Raw genomic sequence first — 21,307 nt, 5'->3', positions numbered from 1 at the left:
CTATCTAATGAATACTGTCAGACTATTTATTCTTTTTTCTTGACCTCCAAAAGCTATTACCCTCATGAAAAATTTAAATTCTCAGGTTCCATTTGAATAAAGCTGCTATAATTCCTTAAATCTATAACAAATAGTAATCTTCCTCAGTTTGGTTTTTGTTTCATCTACTTTTACCACACCTGGTAACAGTACCACCTAAAGATGTGGGAGCATGTATCCAACTGTTGCCATAGAAACTCTCCACCAGTATCCTCAATTACCATGTTGCACATCTGTACTTAGTCCATAGGTTAATCATCTCAATTTATGATGGCTTTATACTACATTGTTTAAAGCTCATATCTTGTTGGTTTCTTTTGATAATTTTCTTAAATAATTTCAGAAGATAAACTGAACTGAAATTTGTCATTATCAGTGATTATTTAGCTAGTGCCATGAGTAGTTTTTCATTTAAAACTAGTCACCATAGTTTTGTGTTAAAGTAAACATTAATGGAAGATATTCCAGTATAGCCCAGTTTTAAAGCAGATCTCCAAGCCTTGAATTTTATGTTAATGATTGAAAGCAAGTTTTCCATTTGATTTAGATATGTTTCTTAACAGTTAAATGTAGGTATGTTATGCCCACAGAAAACTATATAAAAATATTCTTTCAGGCCCTGGCAAGATAGGTCAGTTGGTTAGACCATCTTCTTCAGATGCCAGGGTTGTGGGTTTGATTCCCAGTCAGGTCACATACAAAGATCAACCATGAATGCATAGATAAAGTAGAACAAATTGATATCTCTCTCTCTCACCCCCCTAAAAATAAATGAAAAATTTTTAATAAGACTTGTTCTTTTACAAAAATAAGAAACTAGATAATATTTTAATGATAGCTGATTTGCTGTCATACTTCAATTCATGAGAGAATTTTAAAGTGAAAGATTTCTCATACAAGGAAATCAAAACTGTTCCTTTTTCCATTTATTTTTATATCTTTATAAATACATGGAGACTAATGGTATATTGTGCATGATGAAGTATCTTTGCATAAAATATTTTGAATTTTACTTATCAGACATAGGAAGGAAGAGGTTGAGAAACTGGGCCTTTACAGTCTCTGTTTTGAAGATGAAATAATCTCTAAGAGTACAGTTTACTTTTATAGAATTATAACTGGGAGAAATTGTAGGGTTTTTGTTTCTTTGTTTTAATAAAATTTTTAGTGTATTTGGTTTCTCACTGTCACTACAGAATCTGTATTTGTGACTGAGATTACTATCATGAATATTATTTTTATCACTAACCTTAATTGTTGGAAAAGTAATTTTCTTTTTTTTTAATGTGAATGTACTTTTTTAAAAAAGATTTTATTTATTTTTAGAGAGGGAAGGGAGGGAGGGGGGAGAGAGAGAGAGAGAGGAACATCAATGTGCGGTTGCTGGGGGTCATGGCCTGCAACCTAGGCATGTACCCTGACTAGGAATTGAACCTGCGACACTTTGGTTTGCAGCCCGCGCTCAATCCACTGAGCTATACCAGCCAGGGCGTGATTTTCCATTTATGTGTGTGACTCAGAAAGGCTTGTCACATTAGTAAAATTATGGTTTACAGTTATGTTTCATGAGGAAAATGCTTCATAAACTTATTTTTGAAAATATGATGAATTATAGAAATGAACCATGGAGTCGTTTTTCCAGGAACTGGTATATTTTATTTAGAGACTGTATACCTCTTATTTAAAATAGAAATTTACTTCTACAAACCTTTATAGTTAAAACAGAGTTGTAGATTTTTTTCTCTGAAATATATTACATATCCTGTTCTCAACGGATAAGCCATTACTGGGTGTTATTTTTAACTTCTTGTTATGACCTTCTCTGGTGAAACAAATAATGAATAAAAATCAGCAGATGTTTTATAAAACTAGTAATTTAATTTCATAAAAGTGATACTAAAATATTTTAGTCAGATAAATAGAGAAATATAGGTTCTAAGATAAATTCTTTAAAATAAAAAGAAATCTGATCTTACATGTGCCTTTCATTTTTCCATATTCTGCCTCTTACTCAATTGATGTTATTTTACATGATCATACATTTAATTTTATATTAAAAGACTATAGGGCAAAAGAATAAAATACAAGATGAGTTGAATTATCTTATTTCAGAGTTCAGGAAAAGCAGTTTAGTTTAGTGTTCATCTAATGAATACTAATTTAGCACATGTGATATGTTTAACCATTCAGGTTGGTGTTAAATGTAAAGGAATACATATGCTACTTTCGCTATGGATTATAACCTCATACCTTCCATCATCAGTGAATGGCCATTTGTTGCTTGCTACATTTACCTTTTGATATTGTAAGATATATATTAGTTTGTGTATCTTTTTTTAAATGTGATTCTGAAGACCCTTCAGCTTGAATTATATAGTTCTTCCATCCACAAATATGGCTGAAAGTTGAACTTGACATGGATCAATATGATCTGGGCTAAATATCTAAATGTGACTGATTATGTTAGCATCATGTCCACAGATCAATATTTAGTTTTATTATGAGCCTGACTCTATAATTGGGTTTAGTCAATAAACTTTTGTCTCCTTTCCTTTGCAATTTTAGGATCGCACCATATAGGTTTTAAAAACCACATTTATTTTACATTTAGGACTCTGCTTCTTGTTATGACCAGAAGTTAAATCTATCTGTGAATTTTAAGGAACAATGGAGCCGCAGCTCTACCATTGTGAGGAGAGTCCATTTTTATCTTAACAACTGATTGCTTGACCAATATGCGCAACATTTCTAACAGAGCTAATGTAGTAACACCCATCACTTTTTCAGGGTGGCACGTGGCTCTTTCTCTCTATCCTTAGTAAATAAGTCACATTGAAGACTGACAAAACATACCATTAATGAAAGCAATCATAAAAGCTTGCCTTTTGATAAACCCGCAGGGTCTACAGGCGTTGAAAGATGGCAATCTGTAAAGAACAATGACTTTGGGCCTTTGATTGAAGTGCCATGTGGGACGTTATGCTTTGTCTGAATATTTGCACAAACATGATGCTCCCTTTTTCATGTCTCTTAAACTTGAAGCTGAGAGCATTCATTGCCATTTCTACATTAAGGTTGGTCCCATTAAAAGCTCCATAAGAAAATAAAAAGGACTGGAAGTGGTTCAGCTAAAGCTTGTGTGTTCATTTCTGCCCTAGTTTGCCATTTGGAAAGCAGGCTTCTAGCCATCATTGCAATTTTTTTTTTTTTTATGAACAGACTTGGGCTCTTTTCCAGTCAGTTCCTTCCATCAATTTGTACTTAAAATTTATTAACTTTTCTTAAAATTGAAAAATAAGATTATTTCTGTGATGAACATCAGAAGTAGCTTTGAAAAAAAATACAATTTCCTCATTTCAAATGTTTTGCAAATTTTTCCCTGTTGTTTTTACTCAGGCTCCTCCCAAAATTGCTATTATGTTCATATGCTGAATTCTTGAAATCATATTTTATTTACTATAAGGTAGTCTTTTGTTTTTATGAGGCATGAATTTCATGGTTTTTATTGAGCAAATTTCATTTGCTCATTGTTTAACCAGAAAAATACATGCATTATACATGCTTTTCTCAATTTACAGATGCAGACCGTTTTCAGAAACATGGTATGGATGAGTTTATTTCCGCAAATCCTTGCAAGCTCGATCACGCCTTCCTTTTTAGAATACTCCAGAGGCAGACTTTAGATCACAGACTGAATGATTCCTATTCTTGCTTGGTGAGTACAAGTCTGTCTGTCTGTCTAGTCCCCTACGGGTTAGAATTAAAGAGGTTTAAGAGTGAGAAATACTTGTTATGAAATGGCATTTTATTCCTGACTTGTTTAATAACTGTAGTCGGAGTTAGGATGAAGGATTCCAATCGATTGCTTCCCAATTTGAAAATTATACACTTGAAGACCACTGCTGTGCCACTCAATAGACAAGAGAATAGGCTCAAACAGCCTCTGAACTGTGGCTTCTCAGTCCCCCTGGAGAAGGCAGAATGAAAATAGAGGCTTTAACGAAAAATCCTCTGTGATAGGATTTACTAACACCTGTACAGACATTTTAATGTTTAAGTTCTGTTCACCAAATGTTGATATATTTTTCATTTCTCTCTTTTGTTCCTAGAAAGACAACCGAAATTTCAGGGGAAAGAATAATTGGGGTAAACAATAGAACAGGGCTACATACAGCAGGAAAGCTTCAGTTTCATCTAACTCTCAAAAGAGAATTTGAATTTCTTAAAAAAGAAAGGAAAATTAGTTAGATTGACTAGCTAAACTGCTGTCTGTTATTTGTTGAAACCGGCCAAAATCTGGGAGACAAAGTATAATTGAATTTTAGAAGGATTGCTTGACTCCTCAGAATATGGGCATTTAACTACATCCTAGGAATCACATGTGTCTGTCCAAGGATTTATATCATTAGTAGCCATTCCTCTGGAATTTTCCCAGTCAGAAAAAAAACCTACTTTTATCATCATTTGGTCTCTTGTTGCTGAACATGGTAGCTCCATGCAATAAAGTTATATTCTCTTTAAAATAAGACTTCAAAGAAGATGTACTCCCAGCTCATCAGAGGTATTTCAGTAAAACAACTTACCATCAAGATCATACTGCTGGATTATTAATTCATTTGTAGACTATTAAGTAGCTGTTACTCAACATGTAATTATATAGTTTAAACCTGACCCAACCCTAACTTACAATTACATGAAGAGTAAAATAAATCATCACAAGTCCAGCATGCTTCCAGGGATACATAGAGTGAACATCAGTAAGGAACCATTTGCTCTTGGATTCCATTCAGTTGAGTTAGTTACTCAATTGTCCAAAGCTGTTTTGATTATGTAGACGACTCCATGTGTCATATGGAGGTTGAAGAGAACACTACAGTGTGTCTTCAGTGGCACCTAGAGGGCAGTGAGCATGGTGTGATTAGAAAGAGCATTTGGAGGCGGGATGACCCTGGGTGAAGTCACGGTTCAACAACTGAGTTGTCTTGTGGTCTTGAGCAATTCACTGAACCTCTCTGAACTTCAGCTTGTATATTTATAACATAGATATTATAATAACAACCATGCATACTGGTTCTAAATATTAATGTATGCAGTATATCTAGTCTCGTGCCTGTACCATCACCGTAGTAAGTATTGTAGTGTTCTTTCATCTCTTCTCCTTCCTTTTCTTTATTGCAGGTCATATTTCTACATTTCTCACCATTCTTTCATTTCTCTTACATGATTATCCTGCCCCCTTTTAAAACTCTCTATTCCAGCCCTGGCTGGAGTAGCTCACTGGATTGAGCACAGGCTGTGAACCAAAGTGTCGCAGGTTCTATTCCCAGTCAGGGCACATGCCTGGGTTGCAGGCCATGACCCCCAGCAATCACACATTGATGTTTCTCTCTCTCTCTCTATCTCCTTCCCTTCCCTCTCTAAAAATAAATAAATAAAATCTTATTTAAAAAAAAAGTATTCCCACCTTTTTATTCTTTTTTATCTTGTTAATCTATATAAATCCATATAATTCATCAAAATATTTTATTCAAAAAGCATTAACTTCGTTATATTTGTCATAGAATGAAAATAATATCTGAAATATTTAAATATTCAAGTATATGTTTACCACTGCTAAACTTAACAGAAATTATCTTTTAGTTCACTTTATAAAATACTTTCAGTGACTAAGCAGTTTCAGTTATAGCATCTGCTTTACCACTCTCTTCTTTATTGATTCAAACAGAGATTGCAGTTATTTGGAATATCACTTTTGTGATCGACAATGTAGGTACTGTGAATAAATTTGACTAGGTTTTGAATGACAGTGGAGAACAGGTTGCCCGTGCCTGTCACACAATAAAGAGGGGAAGGTATTAGGTTGCCAGTGTTCCAAATCAGTTCCAAAACTGACCACACTAGAGGTTTTTGAAAACATCGTGAAATGTATCACTAACTTTAAAATGTCAAAAGACACTTTAATTCAGCTTCTTTTTATAATGCCTAACAGGGTCTTCAGAAAAGCAGATCTTCCTACAGAAAGAAAAAACCTTTTTTTTTTCTTTTGCAGGGTTGGTTTAGCCCTGGCCAAGTCTTTGTGTTAGATGAGTACTGTGCCCGTTATGGGGTGAGAGGCTGTCACAGGCATCTCTGCTACCTTACAGAACTGATGGAACATTCAGAAAATGGTGCTGTCATTGACCCAACCCTGCTCCATTACAGCTTTGCATTCTGCGCCTCTCATGTGCACGGCAACAGGTATTTTACTTGCAAACACAGTAAAATGTGTAGGGTTGACTTGGGAAGAGAGAAAAATGTGCTTTGATATTATCACCTAGTAACAGATTTTAAATAGCAAACACTTCTTAGAAGAGGGAAGAAAAATGACAAAGGAAAAATGTACATCAATATGCTATTGATTTATGTGCGCTGCACTTTATGTTCCTTTTTGCCATTAGAGCCACTTGGAAAAGAGAGGGGGGGGGAGGGTGGGGGGGGGTGGGCGGACTGTCTGAGATTAGAAACTGCCTTTTAGTTCTTATGGACCACCTAGCACCAGGATCTGCACAACTTAAGTGTCATTGGTGTTTCTGTTGTGAGACATATGTATGTCTGGATAGATTTTGTTGATAGGTTTGTGTATTCCTAATGCCTCTGGCTTTTCCACTGTGGAATAAGCTTTCATTGGTAAAAGAACATGAATAATGGAGTTTATGTAGTGTCTTCTCCCAACTGCTTCCCTAATCTACACTTTAGGAACAAGGATCGCCTCTTAGCACTCCAGTGACCTCATCTCTTGCTTTACCAAAATGGAGAGAAATCACCTAATGCAGGCCCCAACAACTGTGTACCTCTGAGCTTAACAGCTTTCCATGCCCTTCTCCCTGTCTTATTCCTGTTCCAGAGATCCTAGGCCTCCTTCCATAAAGGAAGCACCCCTGTCTCATCCCCTCTTCACCTTGTTTCAACCGGTATTTCATCCCTCAATATGCATCTTTTTCTTCCCACAAACTTGTCCAAGCCTCACCTAGCCTCACAACATAACAGAGTGGTCAAGACATTCTGAAGTCCAGACCACCTGGCTTCAAATTAATACTTATTAACACTGTAAGATAGGGCAAGCTTCTTAATCTGTTTGTGTCTGTTTCATTACCTATAAGAAAGACATAAAGTAGTCTCTCAGAAATCATAAAATCTTCTTAAATATTGCTGTCACATCAAGCTACCTTTCCACCGTTCTCTTTGTAACCATACCTCTCAGCATTCTCATGTCCTGCTTCTAGCTCCTCACTCGCCAAAGAGGCTTTTTGGAGTGGATTGTCTCATGACCTAATTCAGTAGCCTGTGCTCCAGCTTCACTCTTCTGACGCTCATTGAAAAGTTGATGCTACAGAATATCCAAGACCTTGTGCTGCTTAGAGAGCTGCTTATCTTCTCTGAGGCAGCAGTGTTTCAACTCCCCTCTTACTTATTTTTGGCCATCTCTTTGCTATTGGTTCATGTTCCTCCAGATTCCAAGTACAACCTAGTGTTTTTTTTCCTCACATCTGTTCTTAAACTTGCTCTCTTCTTTCTGAGAACTTCTCCACTTCAGTGGAAAGTCTCCCTCACTGATCTCACCCCTTTCCCGTTTCAACTATGACCTCTCTCGGTACAGATAATTCCAACCCAATTATTCTGCTAAAGTACAGATGTCTGTCAACAACTGGGGGCTTTAGTGTTCTGCTGGGACTTTCAATTAAATCCATCATCTCACTAAACCAGGTCTTGTACCACTCTCAGATCCTAGTCTAGTGTGTGGCAAAAGTAATACTATTGCTTTGAAGTAAGTCTTCAGTGAATACTTGATGAATGAATGAATGACTTCATTATTTGTGCTACTGTCACTTCCATTCAGGACCCATTCACTGTTCATTCATCTTTCTCCTTTACCTCCTGTACTCAATTTGTTGCTCATGTCAATATTCTGTCTTCATAGTACTCCTCACTTTTGTCCTTCTGCCATTTCCGTGCATCTACCCTAATTCTGCCCTTCATTTTTTTCTTGCTAATCTGTCTTTATCCTTGTCTCTACTGCTTTTTCAGTAGTTTGGCAGTTGTCTTCTAAATTGCAATTTAATTTTTACTTCCAAAAAACTTCAGTGATTCTCATTTGATTATTAAATTCAAAACAGACTCCTTGCTATAGTATTAGGGGTTTCTCAATATCATCTCATTATGTCTACTTAGTCTGAAGTCCAAATATTCTTCCACACATGATCTTTACCCCAGATAGCCTGTTTATGCTCCCTGTAATGTTTCTCTTTCCAAGATATGTAACAGTCAGATATCACAAAACTCCTCTAAGAAGACTTCTGTTAATTCATTCATACACTAAGAACCTTTGATCTCTAGTATCCTTATGTACTTTATCATCTATACTTACATGCTATATACATGCACACCTGCTTCTATTTGACTAGATTATATGTGGAAGGCAGAAACTAGTCTCGTCTACCTGTTATCTTCTGTAGACCTTACCACAGTGCCTTCATATTATGAGTGCACAATAAATATTTGTTGAAGTTGCCACTGTTGCCACTTCTCATCCCATAATAAAATAATAAAAGTGATCTTACCCTCAAATCTATTCAGGCTTTGACCTCATTATGGAACTCAGCATTACTTCGAATTTAGGGGGATGTTGCAGATTGTGGTTGTTTTTCCCATCACCTCAAATGAAACCGCCTGCAGTGGGCAGACTTGGAGAGTGGCGAGAGGAACAGGCATGGTCAGGATGGCTGATCTTTGACAGACAGCATGTGAGGGGCTGTTTTACTGAAACCATCTCTTATCTCCCAGGTCCACCTTAACTCCTCCCGACCGATGCATATCAAAGGGTAGGCCTCCAAAGTTAGGGAGCACTATGAAAAGCAAGAAGATAAGATAGAGGCCATGAAACAGATGTACCCAACAAATTTTGTGTGATCAGATTATTTTTGTCATTAACACACAAAGGTAAAATCAAATTGAAAACATTAAATAGAAAATTCAGCTAATGCTCCCCCAAAATGTATGTGTGTTTGAGACACATTTTAATAGAAAGTTACTGAGGCAACTGGGAGCTACTGCCACCACCTGGGAGGCAGAACGATTTGAATCTAAAGGTTGCCATAGTTACTTTTATTCTGTAAAAGTATTGTTTTGTTTATAATGGTACACTGTCAAGTGTAATTTAAGGTATGTCTATATGTTATGCATATATTAATAGTGCACATTAAATCCACTTTCCAGGTTAAAATATGGACATAAGCAAGTATCTCTGGGTGCTGTTTTAGAGTAGAAATTTGAGTCAGTCTCTGATTCAACATTTAAGTCACTTGTAGTTTATGGGAAAAGAAAGGAAGAAGTGCAGGTTTTAGGGAAATTTGAACCTCAGTTTAGGGTAGAAATTATCCAAGAGGAGCTGAAAGGTATGATGTTTTCCTGCAGTTTCTTAGTCAAACAGATGTCATTCAGAAATGGGAAAAATAAAAGGCAGAAGATCTCTACTTGAATCTCAACGCTGAATTTGCAAACTGACCCATGTTGGGCAAATCACTTAACATTCATGAAACACAATGTTCATATGTAAAAGAGGAAATACCAATATGCAGGTACTGGACAATTATAAAATACTATGTCTGTATTGATTAGTTACTGTTCTAAGAAACTTCTCATTGTCACGCAGCCACATGAAAGTAAACCGTGAGAGGAAAAACATGACAAATAGGTGGTTAGAGCTGTAATACCTCATGCTAAATGGAAATGTTACAGTGTGTATGTAATTATACTCTTAATTTCTTTGCTGATAGAATATCCAGGCTTTATCAACCTGTCCTTATGAAAATAAGCATCTCTCGCCCATGTGTATAGCATCTGATATTTATATAAATTTTCGTTAAAAATAATGTCACGTCTGACTTTTCAGTCAGTGTTTGTCATGGTCTCTTTTTATGATCATTTTTACATCTGTCAAGACGCACATTCAGAGAGTCATTTTGCTCATTGCCTGAACTACCTCTATCAAACATTCAAAAGGAAGAAAGATTGCCTTTTGTTACTGACTGAAGTGAAGGACAGCAGTGCTGTCTGGATGTGAAATTTCTCCGGAAGCACGTCCTTTTACACGGCATTGAGCTCTCTAGGTGTGCTGCTTCGGTGCAGACACATCTTCTCTGAATAGCACTCTGAGTGTTTCAGGGATAAAAGAATAGAGTTAAACAGAAAAGGTCTGGCTGGTACTAAGACTGAGAAAGAGAGAAAAAAAAGAAAGGGAGAAAGAAAAAATGAGTCAAGGACAGAAACAGACACACTTCTGCGGGATGATAGCCACCGACATCTGTGAATAACACAGCCACTCACCTGGCAACAGCGCCGCTAAGGACCGACAGGAAAGAGAAAAGAGACTTTCTGAGACAATGCATTGTAGGGCAAAGTTCTAGGCTGATATGTGTGGTTATACATCTTGGTTTTCTAAGTCAGGCTGAGGGTGGAGAAACTAAAGCAGCAACACAAAATGGCTTTTATGTTTCAATGTAATATAGAATTTGCAGTGTATTCTCTGACTCTTCGATGGTTCAGGAGGGCCATCCCAGAGCTGCTACACAGCTGACAGGCCAGCTCAGATGTGCTAGCTTTTGAGTACAAGGTGCAGCAGTGCAACATGACTGTAGTTGATATATAAAGTAATCCCTATTTCTATGGATTCCAGATCATATCGCAGAGTGGTAGGCAGCTATTATGGGCACCAGTCAAATCATATCACGATACCTCTGTCCCCACAGATGATAACCTTTCCTCTTACCTGTCACCTCTGAAATTATGCTTCATCTTCCTGCCCCTAATGTTAGAGACAATGATGCATATTTTAGTAAAATCATAGATAATTATGTCAAATAGATCATTAAGATTTTTCATTACCACTCCTTATTCTAGTCTTGGATATATGGCTTAGAGAAATGAAGTATACATGCCATAGAAATTCTGAATCTGGAGACTCACTTCTGGGACAGTCATGCAATCACATCAAATATCAAAGCAAAGTTACCCTCCTGTCATGTGGCAAATGGGACCGATTTCCTTCTGCACAGTACATGTGCAAAGGTTGAAGGGTGGTTATCAATGAGCGTCTTTAATATCTGCATGGAGCGTTCTTTTTTGAATCTATCAGAAGCTATAGAGAAACTCCAGATCTGCCTCAAACTTTTCCAGCAGTTACATCTGCCTTCATCCAACCTCAAGTTCAGTACTCAAGCAAGATAACCATGCCTTTCAAAACAAAATACAGACAGAACCAGAGCAAAAGTGAGTGGTATGGGGAGAAACGCTGGAAATAGCTGTGAGCTGGGAGTCAGACGATCTGTCTTCCTGTCCTGGCTCTTCTGCTTATAAGCTGCTTCATTTTCCTCAGTTGGTCCTGTCAGAGCCTGTTTCTCATCCATTTGTTGTGAGTATTAAAGCTGTCTGCCTGATAGGGCCCCTAAACAGACTACATAAATTATGTAAACACTTTGTAAATGATGAGATACTGTTTAAATTTCAAGTTGGTGACAGTTTATGGACAGTATAGTAGTTAAATTAGCTTTGGGGGATTGTCCTGTAGAAGTGTAACAGTGCAAAGGGGAACTTGGAGAGTGTCATTGTTACTACAGCATCCCCTAGACAAGTCTCCAGCAGGCAGAGGAGACTGGGAAGGCACTGAGTAGGTGCCTCCCCTCACCTACTGTCCATGATCATTAGGAAGAGCCATGGTGAGGCTCTGGGATTGGGATCTCCCCTTCTCCCATTCCCTCCTGTTGTCAAAAACAGTGTGGGCCTAATGTGGGAGTGGCAAAGATGCAGCTAAAACAGGAGTCAAGAACCCCATTGTGCAAGGTAAGCTAGTCACCAGACTACAGCTTGGTGAATGGTTACTAAGGTCATTTAATCAGTTTCCTCTGTTTTCCCTTCGTACCATTCATTCACAGCAAACAACTAGATTTTTCTGAAACAATGCATAGAAGCGCCTACTGAAGGTAAATCACTAAGGAAGAGACAAGGCAAAGGGAATTTTTCATTATGTGCTAGAATATAGATCAGGTTAACAAGGAACAGAAACAAGAGCTGCACCCCTTAAACTTGGGACATTTAGGGCTTCTTAGCATCTAGAGTTAGGAGGGGAAAAGAATTTGGGATCTTGACTTGGATTTCCACATAGTTTGCTAGCATAATAAAAAATTTTAAGAGCATAGTACATATGTAATGCTGTGATTTAGAAACAATCAAAACAAAAAGCTGTTATTTATATATGTATATGTATGTGTATGTGTATACACAAACACATCTGTAGCATTTACCATTACTGTTTCCCATCATTTAGGGAGTTTTAGATCTGTGCTGATGCTCAAGTCTGGCCTGGTGTTTTCCCTTCTCATCAAGTTTGTGTCCCGGCTACTGCAGCTGTATGAAATGACTTGGGTAGCTTTCCTGCTTGTTCTACATAGCATTCAAATAACTTGTTGTTTTTGTTTAAGTTGACCAAAAACTCATCTTTAAAACCATCTGGGTGGCCCTGGCTGGGTAGCTGAGTTGGTTGGAGTGTCATTCTGTACCCCAAAAGGCTGTGGGTTTGATCCCCAGTTGAGGTGTGTATGGCAGGCAAGTGATCGATGTATCTCTCACATGGATGTCTGTCTGTCTGTCTGTCTGTTTGTCTGTTTCTCTCTCTCTCCCTCTCTCCCCCCCACCTTTACTGCTTTCTCTATGTATATAAAATCAATAAACATATCTTTGGGAAAAGATTTTAAAACAACATCTGGGTGTGGGGACTTATGTGTAAAAAGATATTTAACTACAGCATCAGTTTATTTTGTAGTTAAAGAATTCTTCAGGCTTTTCATCCATTTCTTGAGTAAGTTTTGTCAGGTTGGAATTTTGTAGGAAATAGTGCTTTTCATTTAAGTTTTCAGGTGCATTGATACTAAGTTGTTCTCTTTATATAGTTTTTGCTCTATTTGCAAATATTCCCCCTTTTTCATTCTGATATTATTTATATTTACCTTCTCTTTTCCTCTTCAATCCACCTTACCAGAAATTGTAAACTTTCAAAGAAACAACTTCGGCTTTGTTGAACTCTCTTGTTCATTTGATTTCTAGTTCATTAATGTTTTAAATAACTTTTTCATTTAGAGTAATTTTAGACTTACAGAAAAACTGCAAAGCTACTACAGAGAGTTTTGTGTTTTCTCCTCTAATGTTGTCATCATACGTTACCATGGCACAGTTGTCAATGCCGAGAGGCTGGCACTGGCACGGTACTGTGGACTAACCACAAATTCGTATTAAGATTTCACCAGTCCATATTTTAAATTAATGTCCTTTTCTTGTGTTCCAGTATTCAACTTGGGATACCGCATTGCATTTTGTTACCGTGTTTTTTCTGATCAGTGGCAGTTTCTCAGCCTTTTCTTATTTTTCATGACCTTGACAGTTTTGAGGAATACTGGGCAAGTATTTTTTCAAACATTTCTCAATTTGGATTTTTCTGACATTTTCATGACTTAGACTGGGTTTATGGGATTTTGAAGAGATGCAATACCCTTTATTTTCATTCTTTCAAGGAGTAGTGCTATCCACAGGGCATCACTGGTCATGTTAACCTTGATCACTAGGTTAAGGTGGTGTGTGCCAGGTTTCTGCACTGTACAGGTACTATTTTGCTTTCTCCATACTATTAGGAAGCAAGTTACTAGGTGCAACTCCCATTCAAGGGGAGAGAGGAATTAAGTATGTATTAAATATATATTCAATACATATCATTAAATACATGTAGGAGGACTAACTACATATATCCTTTGGAATTCTTCTACAAGGAAGATTTGTTTCTTTTCCCCTATTTATTTAGTCAAGCATTTATGTTAGTATGGGTTTTTATATAATTACCTTATACTTTGGGCTATAATCCATTACTACTTTATTTGCTGTTTTACTCAAATTGTTGTAGCTTGAGCCACTGACAGCTCTTTCAGACTAATTCCCTGTGATGTGCCCCATGCTTTGAGGGTGGGTAGGGGGCATTAGCACTTTTCTTTCTTTCTTGTAGTAAAACATGCTCAATCTTATTTTGTATTTTCCCTGCATCAGCCCTGGAATCAGCCATTTCTCCAAAAAGTTCTAATTCCTCTTATTAGAGAATGGTATTTAGAAACCAAGATCATGATGATGGATATGCTTATTGCTACTGGGTTGTCGTTGCTTGCAGGCCCTTTCACTGGACAGAGCTAGGCAATATGCATGTGTACTAACCCATGAGCTCATCCTGACGGCTCCAACTCTGGCCCAGTGCCACCAAGCTCATGTTAGCCTTCCTTTCTTGCTCATCAGTAACTTCTCTATTCCATAGTGAGAAGCCTGGCTACCCTCAGCCACCATCTCTTTACTTAGAGTTCAGTGTTTGGGCACAGGTCTCTCAGTCATTAGCCTTACAGTTTCCTCTCAAAACACTGTTTTCCAAAGTCGAGTAGGACAGCTTCTCCCCCGCCCCCCGGCACCAATCTCTTTAGTGAGGTTCTGTCTTACAGTGCAATCAGTGTCATTTTTGACAACATGCAGTCCGTCCTGATACTCCTCAACATCCCGGTCGATATAGTGTTGTTTGTTTCCTTTAAGGTGTTCCATAAAGCTCCTGTTCTGTGCCATCCAGTTCTTATAGTTCTATGGATTTCAACAGAGACATGTATTCACCATGCTGGTGTCATTCTGAACAGTCCCATCACCCTAGAAGTTTCCCTGTGTACCCCGTTTTGTGTCAACCATTGCATTAAATATTTAATTTGATTATTCCTTTCTTCTACTTTCTTGGGTTACTTTTTGCTGACTTCCTTAAGTTGACATTATTAGTTAGCTTTTCTTCTTTTAATACATAAGCACTTAGGGTTATTGGTACCCACTAATTACTGCTTTTACTACATACAGAAATTTGGTATGTGGTATTTTACTAAAATTCACTCTAAGTAATTGTAACTTTTTAGTATAATTTTTTTAGACATAGAGCTATTTATAAATACATTTTTAAATTTCTAAGAGAGTGAAGCTTTTCTGGGTTTTTTTCCCCTTGAGAACTGATCTTTAACCTAACTTCATTCTGTTCATAGAATGTAATCTGTGTTATACTGATGATCCTTCGTAACTTGCTGAGACTTCATGGCAAAGCATTTGTCAAATATTGTAAATGTTTTGTGTCTCTTGAAAAAATAAGCATACTCTGTGGCTTGGTAGGGCAAGCAGGAGTTGTGTGGTTCACAGCCTCTAAATTCTTCTTAGTTGTTTTCCTGTTTGATCTGTGGGATTCCGACCAGGGTGGACGTGAAGCTGCCCTGCCGTGGGGCTTTCTTCCTTCTGCTTCTGCCAGAATCTCTGACTCCCTATAGCTAATAGTGCATTTTGCATTAAAGTTTATTTAGATAGTTATTAATGTTATCCTTTTGGTGAGTATTTGTCTGATACATGTTTATTCATACTTTTAGCTTTTTTGTGTTCTTGTATTTTAGTGTTTTCCTCTAAAGAAGATTTGCTTTTGCTTTCACATGGTGACAGGAGTGCTACTAGAGCTACTCTGTTTTCTCATCCTGGAGATTCCTTGACTGCACAAGTAGTACCCAATACAATGAGGTCAGGCCTATGGTGCATATTCTCTGGAAAGACTCTTTTTCACCCAGTCTATTGATGTTTTGGCTCCACATGGCAAGATTATTGATTCTTTCCAGACCATCCTTTCACTGATCATATAGCCTATGCAAGAGTCCTATTTTTTACAGACATCTGGGGTTCAGTGGCCTGTGCACATTAGGTGTTTGACCCTGTGGCTGATTCCCTTGAGCATAACTGCGAAGTGTCCCTGGTATCAACATATGCTTCCAGCGCAGCCTGGTGTTGACTTTCACTCCCTCTTTGGTTTCAGCTCCTGATTCATTTTTTTTGTTTTCCTGCCCTTTGAATATTTTTTTTTACTTTTTTATAAGTATAGCACAACATTTAACAGTGTGCCTATTATAATTTATTCAGTGTCTAGGTGTTTTATAGTGAAGAGGGATTTGGAGAGTAACAAGTAAGTTTACTGTATTAGCAACAGAAGTCACATAATGAAATTTGCATTTTGAAAAAATTAGACATCTCTCTGGAGAACCTCCTATAACCCCTCTGATAACTGCTGCTCATCCATCACATCTCACTTAAGTATCATTCCCAAATTGACTCATTCCCTGAAATCTAAATTGCATCATGTCTGTGTACTTTTACCCTTCTTAAATGTAATTGTACACTTACTGTCTGATTTTTCTTTTTTATGCCTTTCCCTACTATAAACTCTTATCAGGGCAGGGATCTTTTCTGTTGTTGTTATATTGTATCCTCAGGACCTGGCTAGGTTCTCAATAAATACTTGTTGAGTAAGCAAATGAATAACATTGGCCATGCGTTTACAAATTCTGTAGGAGACATGTTGGGACACTTCATAAGTAGACTTCACAATTAAGTATTCTTAATCAAATGCAATGGATTTTATGGCCCACAGAAAGATACTGTATAACCAGCAAGACTGTGTCATTTTACACCATAGAAATTTATGTATTAAGACAATGAAATACTCTTCTTATATATAATATCTAATATGATTATAACAAATGATAAAGAACACAGTTGGTAAAGTTACAGGAAAATTAATAATTCCATGTGCCATGGGTAAGAGTAAGGTGATAAGTGCAATATGTATCATGCCCCAAAATACCATTCCACTTGTCTTATCTTGGACTGCCATAACAAAGTATCATAGACTGGGTGGTTTAGACAGCAGGGGTCTATATTCCTGAGGTTCTGGAGACTGGAGCCCTGGGATGAGGGCGCCAGCATGGTCAGGTTCTGAGGAGGACCATCTTCCTGGCTTGCAGGCAATTGTCTTCTTTCTGTGTCCTCACATTACAGAATGAGATCTCACTCTTCCTTCTTTTATAAGACCACTAGTCCTATGAGATTGGGTTCCCACCCTTTTGGCCTCATTTGACCTTAGCTATCTCCTGAAAACCTTATCTTCAAATGCAGTCATATTGGCAGTTAGGACTTCAACACATGAATTTGAAGGGGTGGGACACAATTCAACCCATAGCACCATTTAACCTAGCAATATACTTCCAGAAATTTACCCCAAGGAAACAACTAGAAATGGTTTAAAAATATATAGTATATGATTTGTTATTGCAACAGTATTTATGGTAGGAAAAACAAAGAGGAAAAAGTCTAGATTTTTTATTAATGGAGTATTGTTAATAAATTATAATATATTTCTAATAAAATAATATACCTCCATGAAAGGTATGTATTAGAATATTTAGATGATGTAAAAATGTTTATAGTTTATTAAAGTAATCAACTTATGGATCAGAATATACAATAATATCCATATACTTATAGGAAGACTAGAATTATATTTATAAAATGGTACTACCATTTATTTCTGTTGGGACATTTATAGGAAATTTCAATTTTTGTCTCCATTTTTTCTGAATTTCTCCATCTTCATTACAGAGTGGGTACAGTCCTTTAATTTAAAAAAAACACATGTCATTTAAAAAATTACTACTGTTAGGTATGGGGCAGAGAGTAATACTGATAACAGAAAACACCCTATACCAACATTAATCCTCTTTCTTTTTATTACAAAATCCTCTTGATATTTTATTTCTCTTGAATTGTAGAGTTGTGTGATGCAGTGATTTTAATTTGCATTAGTTCAAGAATGTTGGTTAGTTTGGTCACAGGTCAGGCCAGTCAACATCTTGATGACTGTCCTTGATGTAGCATTACCTTAATACAAAAACTGTTCCAAAATCATACACCTTCATAGAGTCAGTCATTGCTTTCTCTATAGAAATGTCTGCACTTTAAAAACCCACAAAGAAAATGGAATGCAGTAGGAAATCCAAATAAGGAGTAGGAGGGAGGAGTGTTGGAAAAAAAAGAGAATGAATTTAAAATTTTGTCTTAAAAATATTTTCTCCCCATTGACCATGGGAGTTGTGGGGTGTGGGGCAGGGGGAGAGCAATAGGAAAAAGGCAGGAAAACTATAACTGAACAACAATAACAAAAGGAAAAAATATTTTCTCAAAGAAAAGTTGTTTCTTCTATCTCAGTGAATGTAAAGGGGTCAAATTAATTTCTTCTCTGGATATGGGAAATTTCATGGGAAGTGAAAGGACACTGATTATGTAATATATGACTATCCAAATAATCATTTTGTTTGAAACAATAGGAGGTATTATAGGTTGGGGAACAAAAGCAAGAAGAGATTATTGTTTTCTCCCTCATCTTCCATCATTTCTTATTCTCATGCTGTGTCCTCTTCTCTTTTTTATTCTGTTCACAAATGGATATTGGTGGGAAATACACGAAGTGCAAAGTGGCTTTTACCTGCTGTGCTACAGGCAGAATTGACAATTCAGAAATACCACTGTCTAGGTGTCTCTCCCCTTTTCATCTCTTCAGAGGAAGCTAAGATATCATCCATCCCTTATAGGAGAGGGCAGGTGAAAAGAAGCCTAAAAGAATCACAAAGCACCATAAACTTTGTCATTTTGCTGGCTTGCAAAATGCCTTTTGCCAAAAACCACCAAACTGCCAGGACAAACACATTTACCTGATGAGTTGGAGAGGGAGGTGGAGATGGAGGAGGGTGAACGAAACCTGTCATTGATTTACCAGACTTGCCTCTACAGTTTTCACTCCCGGCATATGTATTCAACCCACAAGCTTCCTAGAGATGGTATTCAGGCTCCTAGAGATGACAAAGACCAAGACATATTTACCCCTTAAATATCTAGAAAGTGATCAGCTGGTGAAAGTGATTGAGAAAATAACCATAGATGTTACAGTTTTCATTAAATAATAAATGCTTGTCAGCACTAAATAATGCTGTTTAAGTGGGAATTGGGGAAACACCCCATGACTAAATACTTTTGGGAGGTGCTATTTAAACAAAGGTAGACAGGTGTCTTTACTGCCATGCTTCTCAGACTCTTGTTTCTTCCGTGAGCCTCCAAGAAGATCTTACAGTTTGCATTGTTCAAAAACTTGGGTGGTTTCACCCTTCTATTTGAGTTGGATTTTATCACAGGGCCATTGTTTCTGAAAACACGTTAACAGCCAGTAGCTCTTCTTTATTCAAATTTACCCAAAGAATATGGTTATTAAACTTGCCAAAATTAGTTTTTACTGGACTTACGAGTCTCTGGGATTTTGTCTTAGACTGAAAAAAAAAGGACTATAAAATGCATGAACTGTAAACTGTTCAACTAAGAGAAGTGAAGCTGCCAGGTCTGTCCCTGTCTGAATATGGAGAAGGATTCCCTCATTGATAGTTTGCCTCTGCTCAAATGCCTGACTCGTTAGCCCAGTTTTATACACTTTTCCTCTGAGATCTTTCTTGTGCTATAGTCTAATCATCCTCTACCTTCTTAGAAACTAATTTCTTATCTGAACTACCCCAAAAGCTATAGGAGACACATAGTAAATGGATCAGTTACACTGTTTATTCCACTTCCATTATTCCACTTTGTGTTTTAAAAAAATCTTTCTCAATTTAGAGTTTCTGTGGCACTCATTACACAAGGGATTGGTAATCGTGATGAGATGTCCAGTATACCTGAAGGATTCTGTTTATTTTAAAATGACTAATCTGTCAGGTTAATGAATAGTACAAATTATAAAATACTTTAGTTCCTGGAGGAATTTGATGAAATTAATTTGTATAGTCCTCACTGTATGGGGGAACTATTTTTTGGATGAATGTGGCTCTGAAAACAGATGCCGTGAATGTGTGTGCACACGCACAAGTGACAGTTTCTCTTAAAACAGAATGTGACCCATAGGCAGATGTAAAATCAGACTTTTAAGCATCACTGGCAGAACATTCTGTTGTTCAAAGTCTGTTTTTTAACAATCTTTGAAATATAATATAGACACAACTGAATTGGTGTTTAATTGCTTCTGTAATACCAGAAGGAAGTTCTACATCATAACTTATTTGACAATATCTATAATTAAAAGATATGTATCTACTATTATGCTGTGTTTTATAGTTTGTACATGTCTTGAGCTTCTTTCATAGAACACTGTTTTTTTAAGTTATTTTACTGTTGTTCAATTACAATTGTCTGCATTTACCCCCCATCCCCACCGGAGCCAAACCCACTTTCCTCCATTGCTCCCACCCTCCCCCTAGGTTTTGTCCTCTTGTCTTTCATAGCAGTTGCTGAAAACCCTTCTCCCCATTGTGCCCTCCCCGCTCTCCTCTGGCTATTGTTAGATTGTTCTTAATTTCAGTGACTCTGGTTATATTTTGTTTGCTTTTTTCTTTTGTTGATTGTGTTCCAGTTAAAGGTGAGATCATATGGGTACAAAATAGACAGGGGGAAGTTAAGAATAGTATGGGAAATGTAGAAGCCAAAGAATTTATATGTGCAACCCATGGACATGAGCTAAAGGGGGAATGCAGGTGGGAGTGGGGGTGCGGTGAGGAGGAGAATAAAGGGGAGATTATGGGCCCTGGATAGTGTGACTCAATAGATTGAGTGCTGGCCTATGAAATAAAGGGGGAAAATGGGACAACTGTAATAACATAATCAATAAAATATGTTGCGCGTGGGTCACCGGCCAGCAGTGACCACGGAATGCTATGGATGGCTCTCCGAAAAACACGCGAGAAACAAAACACACATGCACAGAGACAAACTAGTTTCTGTGGGGAAGTAGGAACGAAATGGCCACCCCCCCTAGTGGGGAGGGCCCTGATTTACCGTTCATACCTGTTTTTATTGGGCTCATTTTGCATAATAATTCAGGTAAAGTACAGTACTTATCAGGGGGAAGTAAGGAACTATAGAAAACAAGAAACTCTACCGGTCTATTTTGAGTCGGGGTCAAAGAGCTGTAAGACTTTGAGGAACAAACTTCCTCCTTGGACCCTTCTCATTCAACTGAGAGCATTCTAAACAAAGAAGGTTTCACAGTAATTTACATGTTCTTTCTTAGGCATGATCACCCGGGGAATCCGCCCCTTCAGCACAGAGCTGCACCACCCTGTCATTGTTTCAGGCTTAGCACGGGAACTAAGGCAATAAGGAGATTTTCTCCCAGACAATGAGAACTCAGGCTATGTCAAAGCCGAGGAGCGAGGGTCTGTCACCCTCTTTTGCTGCAGCCCCCAAAGTCCTTCTTTTGGGGGGCCTCCCAAAGTGATCG

General features: G+C 37.4%; 1 protein-coding gene and 1 long non-coding RNA gene across 2 annotated transcripts in view; one reads left to right on the top strand and one right to left on the bottom strand.

Annotated features, from left to right (window-relative positions):
- CADPS2 (calcium dependent secretion activator 2) overlaps positions 1-21,307 on the top strand; it is a 575,914-nt gene that overhangs the window by 397,696 nt on the left and 156,911 nt on the right. Inside the window, 2 exon segments of the mRNA XM_028525503.2 lie at positions 3,618-3,754; positions 6,089-6,276. Of these exon segments, the coding sequence (XP_028381304.1) occupies positions 3,618-3,754; positions 6,089-6,276 (325 nt within the window).
- On the bottom strand, positions 13,027-17,313 carry LOC118497167. Its single transcript, XR_004899706.1, has 2 exons — positions 14,031-17,313; positions 13,027-13,988 (listed from the first exon to the last, which is right to left on the bottom strand). It is a non-coding gene; the product is annotated as an uncharacterized LOC118497167 (long non-coding RNA).

This window comes from Phyllostomus discolor, chromosome 10 (assembly GCF_004126475.2).
Source record: "Phyllostomus discolor isolate MPI-MPIP mPhyDis1 chromosome 10, mPhyDis1.pri.v3, whole genome shotgun sequence".
NCBI classification, from domain to species: Eukaryota; Metazoa; Chordata; class Mammalia; order Chiroptera; family Phyllostomidae; genus Phyllostomus; species Phyllostomus discolor.
The sequence above is the reverse complement of the archived record's forward strand: the minus strand, read 5'-3'. Positions and strand labels throughout refer to the sequence as shown.